Genomic DNA, 18,551 nt, shown 5'->3' with positions numbered 1-18,551 from the left:
GAAAATCAGTAAAAGTATGTGAGAATAATTAGTGTATTTTAGCTATGAGACCCATTAAGGAAAAGTGAATGTGGGTGTCAGCATTTTCACTAGATCAGCACTGTTTCTAAAAGTCTTTATTTGGATGCTAGGCGTAAATGTATAAAAAGTTACACATTTTAAAACTAAAACAAATTAGTATGGCTGTACCCCAAGAGGACATAAATATAATGATGATACATCGCAATACGTAAAGAGAATGATGCCATTGTGGACCTACATTCATTTTTGTGGTCATTAAGGCTGTGTTTGGGCTCCTACGCCGCTCGTTCTTGTACTCTGTTCATTTACTTGATTAGAAAGATGATAGTGCAAGTCTAAAGAGATGGATGGGAGTTGGTGACTTTGCAATCCAATAAAATCTAGCTCCATGATTTAATGAATGTAGAGGGGGAAAAAATGCAATCTTGCTCTTCATGTTTGCCTCTTCTCTTCTTTGTTATTCTCATCATCCTCCCCATTTAGTTTTTTGTTTTTTTCTTAGCTCTGCTCAGCTCGCTACACCTATCTGTTTGAGTTATCAGTGGGACTGCTAATGACTGCCTGGCTGTCTGCTGTGATAATGGGCTAACAATATGAGGTAATGAGCTAACAGTGAGCTGTTACACAACTAGGCCGTTGATGTCTATAACATACTTGGGTTGAGTGAAGCGTGGTGTGTCGCCGTGTGTGCAACAGAAAAAGGAAAGAGGTAAGCAGGAGTTAAATTGGGATTAAGGGCTCACGCTTAGCAAAGAGGCTCTCAAAGGAAAAAAAAACACATAGCCAAAATCACTTACTCATTTCTATTGTGGAAAAATGCATTCTTTAATTCTAAGAGGCTAAAATAAATAGCCTAGCCCCTTATCTTTATTCCTTTGCATGAAGTATCTGACACCCACCTCTCATCACCTACTCCTAGCACATTTCCAGAACATAATGATGTGAATGATGTGTGTGAACAAGCAGGGGAGACTGTGAAGTGCCAGTCAATCAGATGCCGTCAATGTGCTGAGGTGAGCTAAATCAGGAGCGAGTGGGCGAGTCTCTGCTTCTCACTGTAACTTAATGTGACGTTTTAATTAAAGAGTCCATATATAACGGTGAAGACCTTAGCTTGATGAGGGACCCCGAAAGAGTCACAAATGAAATGCTGCATATAATGAACGTGTATGTCTATGAACACCAGTAGAAAAACCAAAGTTCTGTTTAAGCATTAACCGTGATTCCTTCGTTAAAACTTGAAAGGATGTGATTAATATTAATATAGTCTTCAGTAGAAACAGATACTGCACAATCATTGTTAACCAAGCTTATGATTTTGCAGAACATGAAACTCCTGGACATATCTCAGTCGTGGAACTTAAAAGCTATAACCATTTATCAAAACCATTTCTTTCTGTATGGTGATTTTTACTGTTTGTATATCAGCAATATCAATAATAACAATAATAATAATAATATTTATTTATTGATGTTCTGTTGCTATTACAAGCGGTTATTTCTTGCTTTTGCATATTGTATGACAAAGACAAAACTGAACCATTACAGTCTTAATGCAAGTACGGTAACTGTGCATTAAATATGGCAAACTTTACTATATTGTGAATCACTTTTAATTTAATTAAACAAAAAAAGCTATATCCACGCAGGAAAAAAATTCACAGCAATGTGGCGACTAGAGACTCTTTAAAAAAGAGAGAGAGAGAAAAAAAAAACAGAATCAGCATTGAGTGACTAAAGAATAAGGATCCCATATCCTGGGAAGGATACTGTTGACTAACATATAACCTGGTTGTAAATAAATTAGAAGGTTACCTAGGTAACTAGATCACGGAATGCCCAATTACGACCAGTCATCAGCAACAAAGTTATTTGTGGCTTAAGGAGGTACACACCCCAGCCTATCTGTTCAGTGTGTGACAGCTTTGGACCCGTCAAGAGGGTTCGTTTGAGTACTGTGATCGCTGGGTGCTGTCTCCTGGTGTTAAGTGAACTGTTTCCTGACCACTACTGAACCCTAATCTACAACTGCCTGGGTAAAAATCTCTTTATCAAGACCATCCATCCATTTTATTCTACTTATATAATTGAGGGGGCGACTGGAGCCCATCCCAGCTGTCATGGTACACTTTGCCAAGGTTATAGATTGTCACAGGTAGAAACAGCCATACACACAATTACAGTAAACTTAATCCCCTGCATGCCTTTGCATATTCTCCCCTGTGTCCCCACTTCCTCCCATATTCCAAACTCCACAAAGAAAGGCTGCAGACTGGATTCAAATCTAGGACCTTCTTGCCGTGAAGTGACACCACTTCATCCATACACCACAGTACTGGCTATTGTTAATGCCAAATATGTGAGATGGACCAGTGCTTCATAAAATAAACCCCAAAATGCGAGTATGAGAGAGGAGCTGAGCTGCGGGGACAAATTGATCCTGCTGATTACTAAGTGCAGTGCGAGCACAGGCCAGCGGGTCAGTGGTGAGGGGGGTATAGCCGTGACTGGTGTGGGTACAGGCTAATTTAAGCTTTCTCCTGAGGTAGCTGTACAATGGACCATAACATTTTGAGTTACTGAGGTAAGCCAAAGGAATTTTATAAAATATTATGTAATATTATCACTTTTATTTTATAATTGTACTGTTTTGTTTCAACTCATTGTTTGAAGTCCCTTAGACTCCAAAGCTGTATGTTTTATTTAATGATCAGGTTTTTTATTTATTTATATTTTCCCTTCAGATATCTTCACCTTTACTTTCTTCTTGCTTTATTGAAATGGAATATGTAAGAAGAACCACTTTGCCAAAAACACGATGTTCTTCTTCTAGGTTATTTTGACTTCTTGTGAGCAATGTGTATATTTATCCTCTTTATTTTTAGTCATCTGTGTGGTTAGCATTTTGTTGTTTGCTCTGCTCAGATTAATGTAACATCAATAAAGATTTCGCCCATACACAGTGACATTCTCACTGCATGATGAAATAATTCAAATTAACACTGCATGCTGCAACATGTAAATTTCAGATATATAAATATTATTCTTTCTTATTTCTTCTGTTCTTCTTGGCAAATAAACATTTTATATGACTGTCACATTACATCCAACCCATTAGCTGATAGCCACACATTCTGTTATTCACTCATGAAATCTAATAAAGCAGAGGTACAACAAATAATGTGATAAAAAAACCCAACAATTTTCTAAACCAAGCAGACAGGATATTTCTGTGCAAGCATTACAGCTTCAACCGAAAACACCCAATAGAGGGCAGTTTATGCAGAATTTCAATACTTTGTTATGATAAATTACTAAAAATCTGCACCTTAAAATCTCTCTGGATCTGCACTGACTGCTGTGAATACAAAGGTGTTTTATGGGCTGAAGTCGAGGCTCTTATTTCTGAGTAGAGTGAGCTGATGTTTGATTGACAGAGGTGCAAAGAAGAGGCAAAAAGAAGAAAAAGACAGTTAAAGCCCACCAGGAGAGAGACATGCACATACACCTGTGAGTATGTGCATATTTTGTATTTTGTCTATGCTTGTGTGCTGGCTTTCCGTGTTTCAAATTTCATGTGTGTATTTCATATTATGCACACACACTTTCCCACACAAGAGATTATGGCAGCTCAATGTTGAATGAACGCTGATAGTGTGGGTAAATCACAGACCAACCATATGTTTCACTGCTTCCTCCTACACGGTCTAACAGTATTCTCTGGTTCCTCACATGGTCACGGATGACCAGACCAACTTTATTCAAAGGCAGCCTAAAGAAATACTCTCCTCTTTGCTTTCTTTACCAGTTCTAGGGTTATTGTTTATTTATTGGGTGGCTTGCAAGAACCCTAGCAAGACTCTGATGGGAGGTGTTATGAATTGTATTGCATTGATTTGGGACCCACAATGCAGACTTGAAGATTAACTTAAAGTGAACAAAAAGCAACCCTTTACTGAGGCTAAAGATAGCAAAAACCTACCAACAGAACACACACATCCAGACAACAATACAACATAACAAAGAACAAAGGCAAAATCAGGCTCCAAATGGAATCACATGGGTCACACCACGGTAATGATACACAGCTGAAACTAATCCCAAAAAACAAGACGGGAGAAGCAAAACAGAAACATTTGGTGTACACAACACACGGTTACCAAAATAAAAGAGGATGTAATAAGACAAAGAAACACCTAACACAGAAAGAAAGATTTGGGGGAAACAAATAAAACAAGAAACGAAATACAAACTGTGAACATAACCCACATAACTAAAACTAATTAACAAAATAAGAGTCTAACTGAAAATGTTAAGTAACAGACATTGAAAGTCCAAACTCAACACTGAGTCAAAGACACAGGACCATGACAGCAGGTCAATGGTTACTGTTATCCTCAAAGCATTTGAAGTATTTCTGTTGACTGAAACCAGCATAGCTCATCACTTCTCCCATCTATCCGGTTGTTCAGTCTGACGTCACTAGCCGTGTCTGGGTCTAAACTCCGCTGCAGGTCCATATATCAAACGATCACTATGGCATTACTGAGAGTTGAAAAACTGTCTAAAGTCTTTCATCTTTAATAAAATGATCAGCGTTCTGCTCTACCAGGTGTAACAATTGAGTTTAACATCCAGGCATCCATGAAAACGGAATTTATGACATTTAACGGAGTTAGAAGTTAGCAGGGAGTTAGCTCGCTAGCTTCTATCTAAATACAATATAGCATGTCCTGACTGTGGGGTTTTGGAAACAAATTAAAACGTACAGCTCTGCTATCACTTCCAGCATAAATGAAGACAGAAAACTAAACAGCAGTGACGTTTGTAGGGTTACTGAAGTTGGGCTAGCTGGTATATAATGATGTGCTACGTGACCGCTAGCGACACAGCTATGTTAGCATAATATAAACAAGCTAACTTTTTTTCCACTCGATAAAAGTTAATGTGAGTGTTCTCAGTGGTCAGGAACAAATGTAATCGCATGGCAGGATGCTGTAAAAGGACCAAACTTCAGCCAGGAGAACAACTGAGATAATCCATCCACAATACGAGGTTAGTCATTCATATACTGCTGCATGGGCTGGGCTGTAGTTACATCGTAAGGTTTTAAAAACTGAGCTTAAATAAATGATTAGCGGTAATAAAAGCCGAGGGAGGTCAACAGTGATCACTGACTGTTTTAGGAGCTTTTTGAGATCAAATAGAAGAAAATACATAACATTAAACATGTTAACAACACAAAAGCCATATTAAACGCAGACTACTTTAGACCCGGAAGTAGGATTCGTCGCGTCATCACTGAACAACCGGATAGCCATCCAAGTAAGGTTCCACTGCAGCTAGTAATTCAGTGAAAGTCACTCATAGGGTTTTTGACTTAAGATTTGCTCTTATTTACAACATTAAAAAAAAATCTAAAGGCTACATTGATCAGGTTCATTATGTTTCAAAACATTATTAGAAACCACTTCAATACCTTTTGGACTCAACACAAAAAAGCATCACAATTTAAACTACAGAATTTTTTTTTAAAGCACACCTAGGGCATTATCCACTCTTGTTGGATGGCATCTTCAAACAATTTTCAGTTTCCTGTTTACCTAAATACAATACTTTATAAAACCTCATAATTCATGACAACACAGGGAACGCCTGAATTTAGCAACAGTTAAAGGGAGACTTATTGAGCTTATTTCTAGAGTAGTCGGAGTGCAAAGGTTTGGTATGCCTAAAGCGATGACCATGATGAGGTAAGCACATAACTTAGGAAATCAAGTGTTCAGAGTAGTTTGAAGCATACACTTTTGGCTACTAACATTTCCATTTCTAAATATACTTTGGTTTCCTTGTTATTTTGAAAAAAAAGAACAGCAATTATACACTGACCAGCCACTTTATCACATAATTAACAAATCACACTGCAGCAACTCATTGTATTTAAACTTAACCTAACCCAGACCTTCCCAAAGTGTGGGGCCCGCCGCAGAGCCATGGCACCGTATGAAAAGGAAAAAAACAAAACGCTTGGACACTGCTAGCACAGGGCGCCCACAGAAATGCAAAGCAGGAGATGAAGCATAGCTGAATAGGTTTCCAAACCAATTTCATTCTAGCCAAAGACTAGAAAATATGGTGAAGCATATCTTCCCTTTGGTTTCACCTGCACAAGTGCCGAGGTAGGTCTCCACTGCAGAATTGGTTTTCCCTTGGCTCTTCAAATCACGGACAAACAGTATCCCACAGTTGTTTATGTTTTTAAACCCATTTTGTACAGAGAGGCATTTTTTAAAAAAATGTATTGATAGCAATGTTGAATATTATTACACAGGAAAACAAACAAACAACTACACGTAAAATAATCACACCGTGATGCCTCTGCCTTTGTAAATGGAGGGACAGTAACTGCGTGTAAAACCTGAACACAGCCAGATTAACAGTAACAGTATTTTGTCTCTATCTGCCATTCTGCAATTCATCTCATGTAAACAAAAACATGGCGCACAGCGTGACGTGAAAAAAGGCACATACCTTTGACGTTGCCTGACGAACTCTGTATTCCTCGTCCACACGTAAATGCAAAAAATGAGTTAAAAAAAAAAAATCGCAGTTTTCGGTGATTCCAAACGCTGTTTACGTGTGGACGAAACAGCTGCGTTTTCAAAAATACCCGTGTAGGTGTGGATGTAGCGTAAAAGAGTTAGTAGTTTATTTTCTTTCTACCTGTAAGTTATTGCAGATTACTTGTATTTGCATAATTGTTTACTAAATGTTTGAGGTGTGAAATAAACCGCAATGGAGCAGAATATGGGTGTGTGTGGTTGGCGGATGTGTTAGTGAGTGGGGGGTGGGGGGTGCGAACATTTTTCATGTAAAACAAAGGGGGCCCAGCAAAAAAAGTTTGGGAACCACTGACCTAACCTAATTAAACACTCACACTCAGATGTATGCAGCGGTGGAAACTCACTATCTTGGCCAAGGACACTTCAACATGCAGGCTGAAGGAGCCAGGGATAAAACCCACCAACATTATGTTTGGTAGATCGCCCACTCTACTTCCTGTCACACAGCCCAGATCATCTCATACCAGTTTCTTGAACATGACAATGAGTTTGAGATCTGGTGACGCTGGAGGCCTTTTGAATACGATCTAATAGAGCACCTCTTAGATGTGGTGGAACAAGAGATGTCCATCATGGATCATGCCAGTATGGACTAAAATCCTTAGGAATATTTCCAGCACCTTGTTTAATCTATACCATGAAGAATTTGGCCAATTCTGAAGGCAAAAGTGGTTCCAACTGAGTACAAATAACGTGGTAAGTTTGGATTTCCTACAATTTGGTTCTGAAATTTCTGTGGTTTTAACTAATTAATTAATTTGCAGTGACTCTTGATCACATTTAAATCCACATAACTAAGTCTAACTACAGTTAGACAGATATAAGACAGATTTTCAATGGAAAACTCATTTAATTAGAGCAGCACTACACGGTTAGACCATTTAATGTTCTCTTAGTGGAGTTTAGTGTCTGTATATACAATTTTTATATTAACTTGTGGTATCTTGGTGCAATACTGAGAAAACACTTTAATTGAAACATCTCATGACAAATTCTGAGGAATATGTGTGCATCTTCTGAGAGGACAGGCTTGTTTGATGTTGGTTCAAGGTCTCTAATAAGAATGTTTTACAAAATGAATGTGCCTTCAACTAAATTTAATCTAAAGTGTAGAAGCCTTTAGATCACAAGAAGCGTCCTGTAATCTATCAAAAGATGCACAGATGGAAGAAAATGTTTTTTCCCTAATGTAGCCTAATACTAAACACTTGGTCACCCATCTATGTATGAATGTGTGCATAGTACCTTGTATCGCTATAATAATAATAATTTTGATGACCCTTACCTCCAGGACAAATGTCTCTTATTCCATTTATTCTGAGGAGTCAGGCTTCGTTTCCTGCGCCCCATTGTGCCCTCAGCTTCAGACACATCTGGGAGAGAACATCTGGGTGTTTTCATTAGGCCCAGGGTGGCTTGGTCTAAAAACAAATAGAGAGAGAAAGAGAGAGAAGGGAGAGAGAAAGGAGTTTGATTGCATCAGAGAGGTGCTGATTCAACTATATGAAAAATTCTGTGGTTTTCTTGATTGGATTGCATTACAGGATGTCATTAGTTATTCAGTGCATGCTGCCTCCATCCAGCAAATGTGACAGATTTCACACAGCCGCTTCAAACAAACACAGCATCATACCCAACACTCCAGTCTCTCTTAGCCCTCCAAATTTCTGCATGGCTTTGATAGCGTTGGTCAGGGCCTCCTTGGTCTGAAGCTGGCCAGTCACGGGATCAGGTGGCGGGAGGTACCCAAACTTACTCAGCCAGTCCTGGAAGGGAAACAGAATACATCTGAATACAGGGTACATCGGGTCAACAGAGTTTACTCCAGATACTTCACAGATATTAAGTATCCTAAAGCTGCTATGAAGGTTGGAGGCTCTTTGGGTTTTCTGCTTTAGATATTGCACTTTGATATACAATCCTACCTGGACAATTGTTTTGCATAAGTTATTTTTTTGTTCCTCCATGAGCATGTATATGTTTTGGTAAACACTGATCAGTGAAAGTCTAATATTAGCAAAAAACTGATCCACTTTCTCAACCATTCACCATTGTGCTTTAAAAATGTTGAAATATGATGGAGTCATTACGATATACCTCTAATTATTTATTACATACTTGTTGCAGTCCTCTATATTTTGCAGTAATGGAACTGAGTAAGACTATCATAATCACAACATGTTATGATAGTCTGTATCAGTGAGCTGCATATTGATTTTGATGTAGCTGAACAGTTTCATCAGCAACTATAGTCAAAATATAATATATACATATATACTAAAATTTATGTATAAGGACATAATAAACAAAACATCTGGTCCATAACAGGTCTTAAAATTAGCCAAATAAACCTGAGATATACAATAATACAACATATTACACCGTGTCATTATTTATTTGAGAAAATTATGCCCGTGTGTGAAATATTATGTACACCCTTATTGCTTCCATATGAATTAAGAGGTTAAGTAACAGTCAGGTGCTGCTTTAATCAAATGCACTTGATTAACTGATCATTAGGAAGTGTTTACAAAAGCAGTTTGCTGGTCTGGAGCAATCAGGTGTGTTTTATTACAATGCCAAGCAGGAAAAACACCTCAGCAACGATCCTAAAGAAGCAGTTGTCAGTGCCTATAAATCTGGGAAATGTTATGAGGGAATTTCCAAGCAATTTGGAGTCCATCATTTTAAAGTGAGAAAGATTATTCAAATGTTGAAAACAAAACAAAAAAGTAATGGACATCCAAGCATATTCACCCCAAGCAAATTCCCAACTATAAGACTTCTGGAACGGATGAGAGTCAGATGTTTAATCATGATGCACAGAACCACATTGGGTAAAAACCAAACATAATATATCAGCAGAAACACTCCATACTCTATCAGATATATTGGTGGAGGGGTGATGATTTAGCCTGCCACAGGAGCGGGGGACCTTGAGCGTTTCTATGCATCATAGTATTCAATAGTCAAAAGTGAAACTATCTGTATGACAGCTAAAGCTTTGACCTAAATTGTGTCACACAACAGGACAATAATCCCAAGAACAGCAGTAAACCTCCAACAGAACGACTGAAAAAGAAAAGAATCAATATGTTTTAATGGCTCTTTCAATGTCTAGACCTAAGCTGTGGTGGGACTTTTATAGAGCTTTGCCTAAATAAAACCACAAACCACAATGACCTGATACAACATTGTAAAAAACACAAAAACACAAAAACAAAAGACCAGAATCCCTCCAGAATGATATGAGAGACTAATAAAGTCAAACAGAAAACAATTACTTCAAGTTATTGCTGATAAAACGGTTACAAGCAACTGACACTGGGGTGTACTTAATTATCCACACACTTTCTGCATTTTGGCTAATTCTTGTTAATGCATCTCTATTTATCTTGGGGACCAGTGAAGTGGCTGCCAATCAGCGCACTCCAGTCAATTTGAATAGATTTGAAACATCTAAGATGTGACAGATGAAAGCATCCGAGCTGCAACTTGAGTACTCCTCTATTCCCTTCTCTTTCGCTTACTTTCCCACCAGAGCTCTTTTGTTGTCTTGGCACCTTGATTTTTTTTTAAATTATTATTTTCCTTTCTTTTGTCTTATCTCCACTAACGCCTCCTCCTCCATTCTTCTGTCCGGACATACAATAAGAGATGGCAGATTTGAAATAGGTTTTTGATCAGCACTCATCAGAGGTGAGTGACAGAGATCGATAGCGAGGTATCTTTTCTGTACCGACAACACTGGGAAAATCCCATTAACTGAATGACTTCGCTTTAGTGAAGCACTTTGCTCCCTGATTACTTCCCTCCTCATCCTTGGCTTTGCTTTCTGTCCAGAGGACTTGGAAAAAGTTTACAGGGGAATTGAGCTGACCCTCAACAACAGTGCAGAAGATAAGAAACAATAACAATTTCCCGAAAGGATGTAATGTCATGGGTAAGTGGAAGAGGTCAAAGAATTTAAAATAGTTAAATTGACTGTGTGACTCAAGAGACAATATCAGTGGTGATTTTCTCCCATAAAAAAAAATCAACCCCATAGGTCTTTAGTGCAATCAGCTTATGATTGCCTATAGTTACCTTTTATTTCCAGTGGCCTTGTGCGAGGCAGGATGAGTCACTTCTACAATTGCCCCAGAATAAAATAAACGTATTTATGTTCAAGTGACAAAGCCCCCTAAGGGCCACGGTAATTATGATGGGGCAAAGAAAGTAGCAGAAGGCGAGGAGAGGTTTCTGGAACAATTTCACCTTCATCTCATGTGCAGCGAGAGGAGGATAAAATCTAAAGGGGTTAAAGCTCCAGGAAAACTTGTGATAAATAGAATAAATTTATAACATGACCAACAAATTTTGGTTTGTGGCCTTTTTTATGACCATGAAGGGCAAAGAAGGTACTCAGATCCAGTAGACAACTGTTCACTTTCAGTTTCAGATGAAAAGTCAGCATTTTGTGATTTAACCACGACAGTAACCTATTATAACCTTAAAATAACTATTAAAATTAAATTTAAATTAATAAATGTTTGGTTAACTGACAACACAACCTTTCCCTAAACACAAGCCGACTAGTTTGTGCTTAAAACCAGCTAGATTTATAAACACACTGTTTTAACTGCCAAATTATCTGTAGCACATCTGTTGTCATCACATGAGTCCTATCAGGGGGTGTGAACAAGCAGTTCTTACCTCCAGTTGAAATATATATCCAAAACAAAACCTGCCAAAAGCTACAGATTCTTTAATTTGTCAAGGCTCACACCAAAAGAAACAAAATCCCCAAAAGAACCACCGAGCTACAGCTTTTAATGACAGCTGTATTCCAAGTAAAAGACACAAAGAGTTCAATTGCTCATTTGCAGTTTCTTGTGTAATTCTTGCATTAAGCCTGTTTTATGTTGATAATATCCTCCCAAGTGGTACCAAATAAATGATTTGCTAAAATTGCAATGTAGTTAGTCCTCGCCTTAGCCGATAGGGCTTACGGCAATCTTCCAGATGTCTCAATAAGGCAAATAATTTTAAAAAGAATAAATAGTAATCAGTAAATAATAAATAAATATGTTACAATGTACAGGTTTTAAAGGTTTTACAGGATTTAAAACTCTTGACAGGTTAATTCAACTTTATTTCAGAAAGAAAATTCAGATAGTTGGTATTGACCTTAAGTGCAAGCGACAAAAATGTTTTACGCTTTTGTTATATACTAGACACCAAGAAGTTGAATAATAAGCATATTTAAAGCGACAAAAAAAGGGTAAAACTCAAATTCAGCAGTATCCATAGTACTCCACAGCTCTAAAGCTAGACACAACAGGAATAAATTCATGTAAATTGTGGCAAGTGGTGGGACATCTCTTTGCAAACAATGCAAAACTACATACCAGCAAAAATCTATTCATAGCATAAACCTTGGGGATACTTTTTTTTCTTTTGATTGGCCAAATGCTTCAAGCATATTTTGCACCCAAATGTTCTACTGTAAATGACTGTGAGTGTGCAGAACACTTACTCTTCTCACTGTTAATAAACTAATATACATCTTCTAAATAGTTGTGTACTGTAAATACACTCTTGAAGGTTGCACCTAACCTGTCCAAGTTACCTGTCCAAACAACAACAATGACAACAAAAAAAGACGCACACAAAATGAAACTGTGTAAGGACTGGATAACAACTTTTGCATACAGAAAAAGAAAATATTCAAAGCTAAAAGATGCAATTGCAGCTGTAAAAACAATGAAGGAAGACAGAGAACAGCTTAATTAATTTAAAACACATTTCAAATTTAATATACTGAAAAAACAATCACGCTACTTCAGCCTTAAAATAAAGAATCAAGTGTGGGAGAATAAGGGAGAATCTGCCATGCTCTCCAAATCTCTGATTAACTCTAAAAGGACAGATGACCCTTTTCTTTAATATCTAATGAAGCTTATGCACAAGTTCAATAAGGAAGATCTCTAATCACTCATCTGCCTGCTTTCCTGGGTGTTCAGCGGCTAGTCTATTCTTTACATTGCTTCCATTTTCCCACGCTGTCAAACTTAGCGATGACACCAATGAAATAGTCCAATTATCTTCTTGCCTGCCTTCTCCGTTACATTCTGCGGACTTTAAATTTCAGTGCTTTTCTGCCGTTCTCTCCTATTAAAATGAAGTTGAACATAACATATTGCACCTTATTTATGATGCAAACAAGGTGATTACAAATGAAAACAGGAGGTGTGATCTTGTTTTGCATCTTTTTGATGAACAACACAGAAGAGCACTTGCACTGGTGGAAACTGCCACATTACAAGGTAAAAACACCAACAACGGTGCTACCCACACTATGTCACTGCCCAGGCAATCTTGGTATTGTAGTCCTTGTAACAACCCATCTTAGCTACACCCTCAATTCTGAAGACTGGCAACACTATTAGTTTTAAGCCTAATTTAGCATCAGATTTGACAATTGCAATTATGACAATTATTGATCTTGCAAGCAATCGTAACATCACCTCACCCTCAACTTCTTATCATTACTTAAAAAGTAATGATAAAGGTTGTATTACCGTACTATACCAGCGTTGAATATAGACCTGCAGTCTTGGGTGGTCTCATTATTTGTCCAGCTAATGCAGTATGCTTTGAATTCTTGCATTTGTGAGTTCTACCTCTGAGAAACTTTCACCATCATTTCCATTTCAGGTGTCCTCTGGTTCTGACAATTCCTCTTCTTGTTCCATGGCACTGTCAAAGTCTATGGTTTCCTCAGGGATATCCCTGTACTTTGTTCTGTCAGATCTCAACTATTTTATTCTACAACACGCTCCCGCTTGTGTAATGATGTTATAGGATCTTGGTTCCTCTCAGACTCTCACAAATAGAATGCCATATGTTGACTGTTCCCATGAATACTTTAATGCATACCTACCTCTCTGAAGAGAAAGCACCAAAGCTGTTTTATTGAAGCACCATTTCTGCTGTGCCTGTCTGCTCATCTGAATTTGATGGGACCACTGGTGTAAGTGTAACTCTGGACCACAGAACGCTGCTCACAAGGAGCTTTGCAGGTGAAAGAGTATTCCAAAGAGTAGCCCAGTGGACTGGTACCTTCCCTATAGTGTGTTGAATGCACACATGTCAGCATGTTTCTTCTAGCTTTACTTGTGAGTATCCCTCTTTCTTACTGAGGATTATGATGTATGCAAAAGTGCTGGCTCTGCATGACTTTGTTCATGTCTTTTGAGTCCAAGCACAGCTGATGTGGACCTTTTTGCACACACGTCCAGGCTGGTAACCCATTGTTGACTTTGTAACGTTGTGTATCAGACTCCTCTTTTTTAGGTGCTGAATGTCTCTTTCAGCCTATCCATGAGTGAAAATGGTATTTTCTGGTGGCAGCGCACAACTGCTGGGATGCTTATGTGTGCACAGGTCTGATTCACACCAGAAAACTCACCTAGGCCCTCAAACACAACTGCATCAGCTCTTTCCTGAGGGTGGTGGCCTCTGATGTACCATGGTGTTAATTCTTTTGATGAGACCTAATTTCACACGTCTGCACCCAGTAGCAGTACAGTTGATGCCGTTGTGGCAAAACTAAACCTAACACGTAGCACAAGCAAGCACAGCTTACCTGGAGACTCCTTTAAGTCTGCTGTGTGCCCCTCCAAAATCTATGAGCACTGTGTCAACCTACTGTAGTTCATACTGCACTTCCAGTCTATCTGCAATAGTCCGTGATAGCACATTAGCGTCAGCACCAGTGTCCATCTTAATGTTGACAGTCTGTTCTCGTATGGGCAGATTTGTGAACCAGCAAGTTTGAGGCCAATTTGATGAATTTTTCCTATAAACAATGACTGTGTTTGGACTGATGGCTTTGCCTTGCTGACACTTTCCTCTATGGCAGGCTTTCTCGTTTGGCTCTCAGCGAAGGCAGTTGCACTTTTTCTCCTCTCCTCCTTCCCCTTATCTTCCCTGCTTAGCCTCTTGTGTCCTTGTCTTGTCTCGTGTGTATTACTTTTCCCTGGAACAGTCTCTCACAGTCTGTTCTCTAAACCTAAAAGAGAATTATGGATTTGATCAACTTGTCTCTTAATGCCATTGACACCCTTTTCTCAACGACCTTTGTCAGGTCGAAACAAAGGTGGTGGCCAGTAGCGGGTAATGTAGTCTCCTGTTTATCACACTAAACACAGGTTTGTCCGTCATCGTTAGAGCTTCAGTTTCTTTAAATTCAGTTTTGTGCTCTCTGTCACAGTTCAGTCACAAATTTGTCTATTCATGCCCCTTCCTCAAATTGATGAAGCTAGAATTAATGTCTTTTAAATACAGTGTTCCTCCTTGAAATACAAAAAGCTTAAATAGCTTTCAAAATATTGACAAAGCGTCTGGATCTACGTACATGATAAATGACCAGTGTGTTGTATATCCCACCTTCTTGGCAGTGCAATGAAGAAGGACAGCTCTTTTTGAGATTCAGACCTGTCACTGAGCCCAATTTTTCCCCAGATTCCCAGTCGAATCTTACAGCAAATCCCAAACAAGATCCAGAACAACTGCAAGATCTCCATGCTATCATTCACTCACTGGCTCAGAATATTGTGTAGTTCTTCATTTACCATGCTAAAGCAAGGAGGCAGAATATATCTTTAGTTCTACTTTATGAACAACACAGAATGGTAGTGACACTTTAGTGGCCCCCTACACACACTTTACACGGCAACAATAATGGAAAAGCCAGGCATTCTGGGTATTGTAGCCACTTTTTTAAAAAAAATACAGAACATAGACAGATAAACAATACACATGTAAATATACACTTACACAAGCATTGTATCTAACACCGTTGTAGCAGTGTGCTGCATCACAAGTAAGAGACCATTAGTAAAATCTTTGATGCTATGGCTGTAACTCGTTTGCCTCATGTTTGCAGCATTGTTTTGATAGCTGTGTAGTGTTCTGCATAAAATAGGAGTGTGTGCTCCTACTTTTCTTAAAAAGGAACTGTAAACCGTATCTGAAGAATATTCTGTGTGTCATAAAGTTCAACAAACTGCTTCAAGGGGCAAAATCTTTTAGAAAACTTCTATTTTTTCACTGTCATTATAGTATTCTTGAGACTGTGGAAGCAAAACAGTGGAGGCAAATAAAAGTTGTCAAGAAAAAGGCTTCAAAGATAAGATAAGATAAGATAGAACTTTATTAATCCCTCGGGTGGGTTCCTCTGGGAAATTCGACTTCCAAAAAAAAGCACAGCAACGACCGAAGTTACAGTTACAGAATTGTTATATATATATATATATATATATATATATATATATATATATATATATATATATATATATATATACATACACACACACACACATATATAAATTCTAAAGACAAATATAAATAAAATATACAAAGGGGATAAATAGAATAAATAGGAATAAAAAATAAAAATACAAGTGAATTGCACATTTCAAGTATTGAGTCTATTGCACTGTTGACTATTTACAAAAAGTATTGCACAAGGTATTGTACAGTGAGGTGAAGAGGCACTACAGCTTAGTTGTTCCCCCTCCTTTGTCCTCCTGTTTCCTGTTTCCCCTCCCTCTCCCCTCCAGAGAGGAGTTAAACAGTCTGATGGCGTGTGGGACAAAGGAGTTTTTAAGTCTGTTAGTTCTTGTCTTGGGGAGATTCAAAGTCATCTTGAGAAGAATTTAATCTCTCTGGCAAAGATTTCTTAACTTTATTAACCATTTAACCTTGAGTCACACTTATTTGAATCACCTGCCTTATTGTATGCACATCATGTCTGTAGGATAAAGGCTTTAAAGTGACAATTACATTGGTTGAGATCGAACAAAAAAAAAAGGTTTTGCAAATCTGTGTCTGCCTTTTAATCTGTTTATACTTCAAATGTGTTTGTAAGTCAGGTTTTAGTGAAAAAAAAAAAACCATCCTGAAAGTGAAGGCAAGCTCAGCTTTTGCTCAGATCTGCCTGATCAGCAAACTCAGATAATCAATCAAAATGAAAGTCAACTCTGCACAATAGAGCTGGGACAAAAAAATCACCAGGCATCCCGTTTTGATCTGAATTATGTAAAATTAAAGAAAGATTTGTAGCCGTAATGCAATACTGTTAATTAAACACACTACAAAGATCAGTGAACACCACAATCAAGTAAACGTGATAATGACTAGACGGTCACAACAGCACAGCATGTTCCTATTTTAAATTCAAAGTTGATAAGATACAGTGTTCTTTTGCTATCCGACTGCCTCAGTCATTCTTCAGATGCAATAAAAGACAAGAGAGACACACACTCCATTGCATACAAACAAGCTGCTTTTCAGTGACAAAGAAATATGATCATCAGTGTTGCTGTGTGATGAGTCGAGTGGGTCGCACGCAAGATAGTGACACCCTTAAATGATGGGACAATTTCTTTTCTATGTGTAATCTGAGAGCACGTACCGAAAACAGTGACAGTACATTCCACACCCAAACACAAACAAACAAAACGTTATCTGCTTTCTTCATGTAGTGAAGTCACAGCACCGGCTCTGCTGCAGTCCAGCAGCACTGGAGCTGGTATTCATTCCCTTCAGCTGGACAAATGGTTGCTGACGTGGGGGCTTGACCCCATGTCCCAGCTCAGGCCCAGGAGGTCCATATCACTTAGGCTCCTTGCTTCTCAAATAACCTACTCAGTGTCATTATTCACTTTGCTTCTCCAGACCTTTCCAAAAATAAAGTATTATGTGCTAAGTAATTGTAGTAAGTGCTATCTTTTCCCACACTTTTCCTACACTCTGGCCACTTTACAAGCATAAAGTTTAATGCAAATATCTAATCAGCCCGTCATTTGGCAGCAACAGCAAATTGATTTAGGCATGTAAATATGTTCAAGAAGACCAGCTGAAATTCAAAAGGAGCATCAGACTGAGGAAGAAAGATGATCTCAGAGAATCATCCAAAAAAGAGAAAATATTCCGTGAGCAGCAGTTCTCTAGGTGAAAATGCCTTGTTGATGCCAGAGGTCAGAGGAGAATGGCCAGACTGCCTTGAGCTGAGAGGACAGCAACAGTAATTTAAACAACCACTTGTTAGTGGCAAGCTATGCACAACATATTTAATTCTCAAGCAAATAGGCTACAGCAGCAGAAGGCAACTGGGTGCCGCTCCTGTCAGCTAATAACAGGAAACTGAGGCTAGAGTCTGAGTATTGATTTCTGCAGGACATTTGGATGGTAGGCTCAGGATTTGACTCAGACAACAAAAAAGCATGGATCGATCCTGCCTTGTATCAACAGTTCGGGCTGTTGGTGGCGTAATTGTTTTGGGGATTCTTTTTTTTGGCACGCTTTTCTTGGCTGTTTAGTACCAACTGGGCATTGAATACAGCCTACCTGAATATTGTTGCTGACCACAGTGTACCCATTTTCTGATGGCTCCTTCGAGCAGGATAAAACACTATGTCAAAAAACTCAAATCATTTCAAACTGCTTTCTTGAACATGACAGTGTACTCAAATGGCCTCCTCACTCACCAGATCTGAATCCAACAGAGCATCTTTGGGATGGGAGAGCTACATCATTTATGTGCATCTGGCAAATCAGCAACAAATGTGAGATGCTATCATATCAATGTGGAATTTCTCTTAATTTATTCAGAATAATATGCCATCAAAATTTGAAATGAAGTAACATGGAGCTAGAGTGGGAAGCACTTCCTGAACTGAATTCAAACAATACTATGCAGCTTACACAAAATCATGTATTTTCTGCTTAAAGTCCTTGTAAACAATTTCTTAATCAGCTCCTTACCGTGAGCTTTTGGGTCTTTAAACCTTAATTGTTGAGTCATTTCAGTTTAGTAGTTCTGTAAATTGTGCAGACAAATAATCAAAACTTTAAAGG

At 38.4% G+C, this 18,551-nt stretch overlaps 1 protein-coding gene across 1 annotated transcript in view; it reads right to left on the bottom strand.

Annotated features, from left to right (window-relative positions):
• Positions 1–18,551, bottom strand: part of LOC147325737 (matrix metalloproteinase-17-like) — a 97,298-nt gene that overhangs the window by 42,716 nt on the left and 36,031 nt on the right. The window contains exons 2-3 of the mRNA XM_086300396.1: positions 8,278–8,410; positions 7,930–8,065 (exon numbers count right to left, since the gene is read on the bottom strand). Coding sequence (XP_086156522.1) covers positions 7,930–8,065; positions 8,278–8,410 — 269 coding nt within the window. The remainder of the gene's footprint in view (positions 1–7,929; positions 8,066–8,277; positions 8,411–18,551) is intronic.

The sequence above is a fragment of the Aulonocara sp. 'chitande type north' Nkhata Bay genome, linkage group LG7 (genome assembly GCF_057382095.1).
Source record: "Aulonocara sp. 'chitande type north' Nkhata Bay isolate Kocher_YH1m ecotype deep benthic linkage group LG7, A_spYH_male_GT1.1, whole genome shotgun sequence".
Taxonomy (NCBI): Eukaryota; Metazoa; Chordata; class Actinopteri; order Cichliformes; family Cichlidae; genus Aulonocara; species Aulonocara sp. 'chitande type north' Nkhata Bay.
This window is presented reverse-complemented; position numbering and strand designations above follow the sequence as displayed.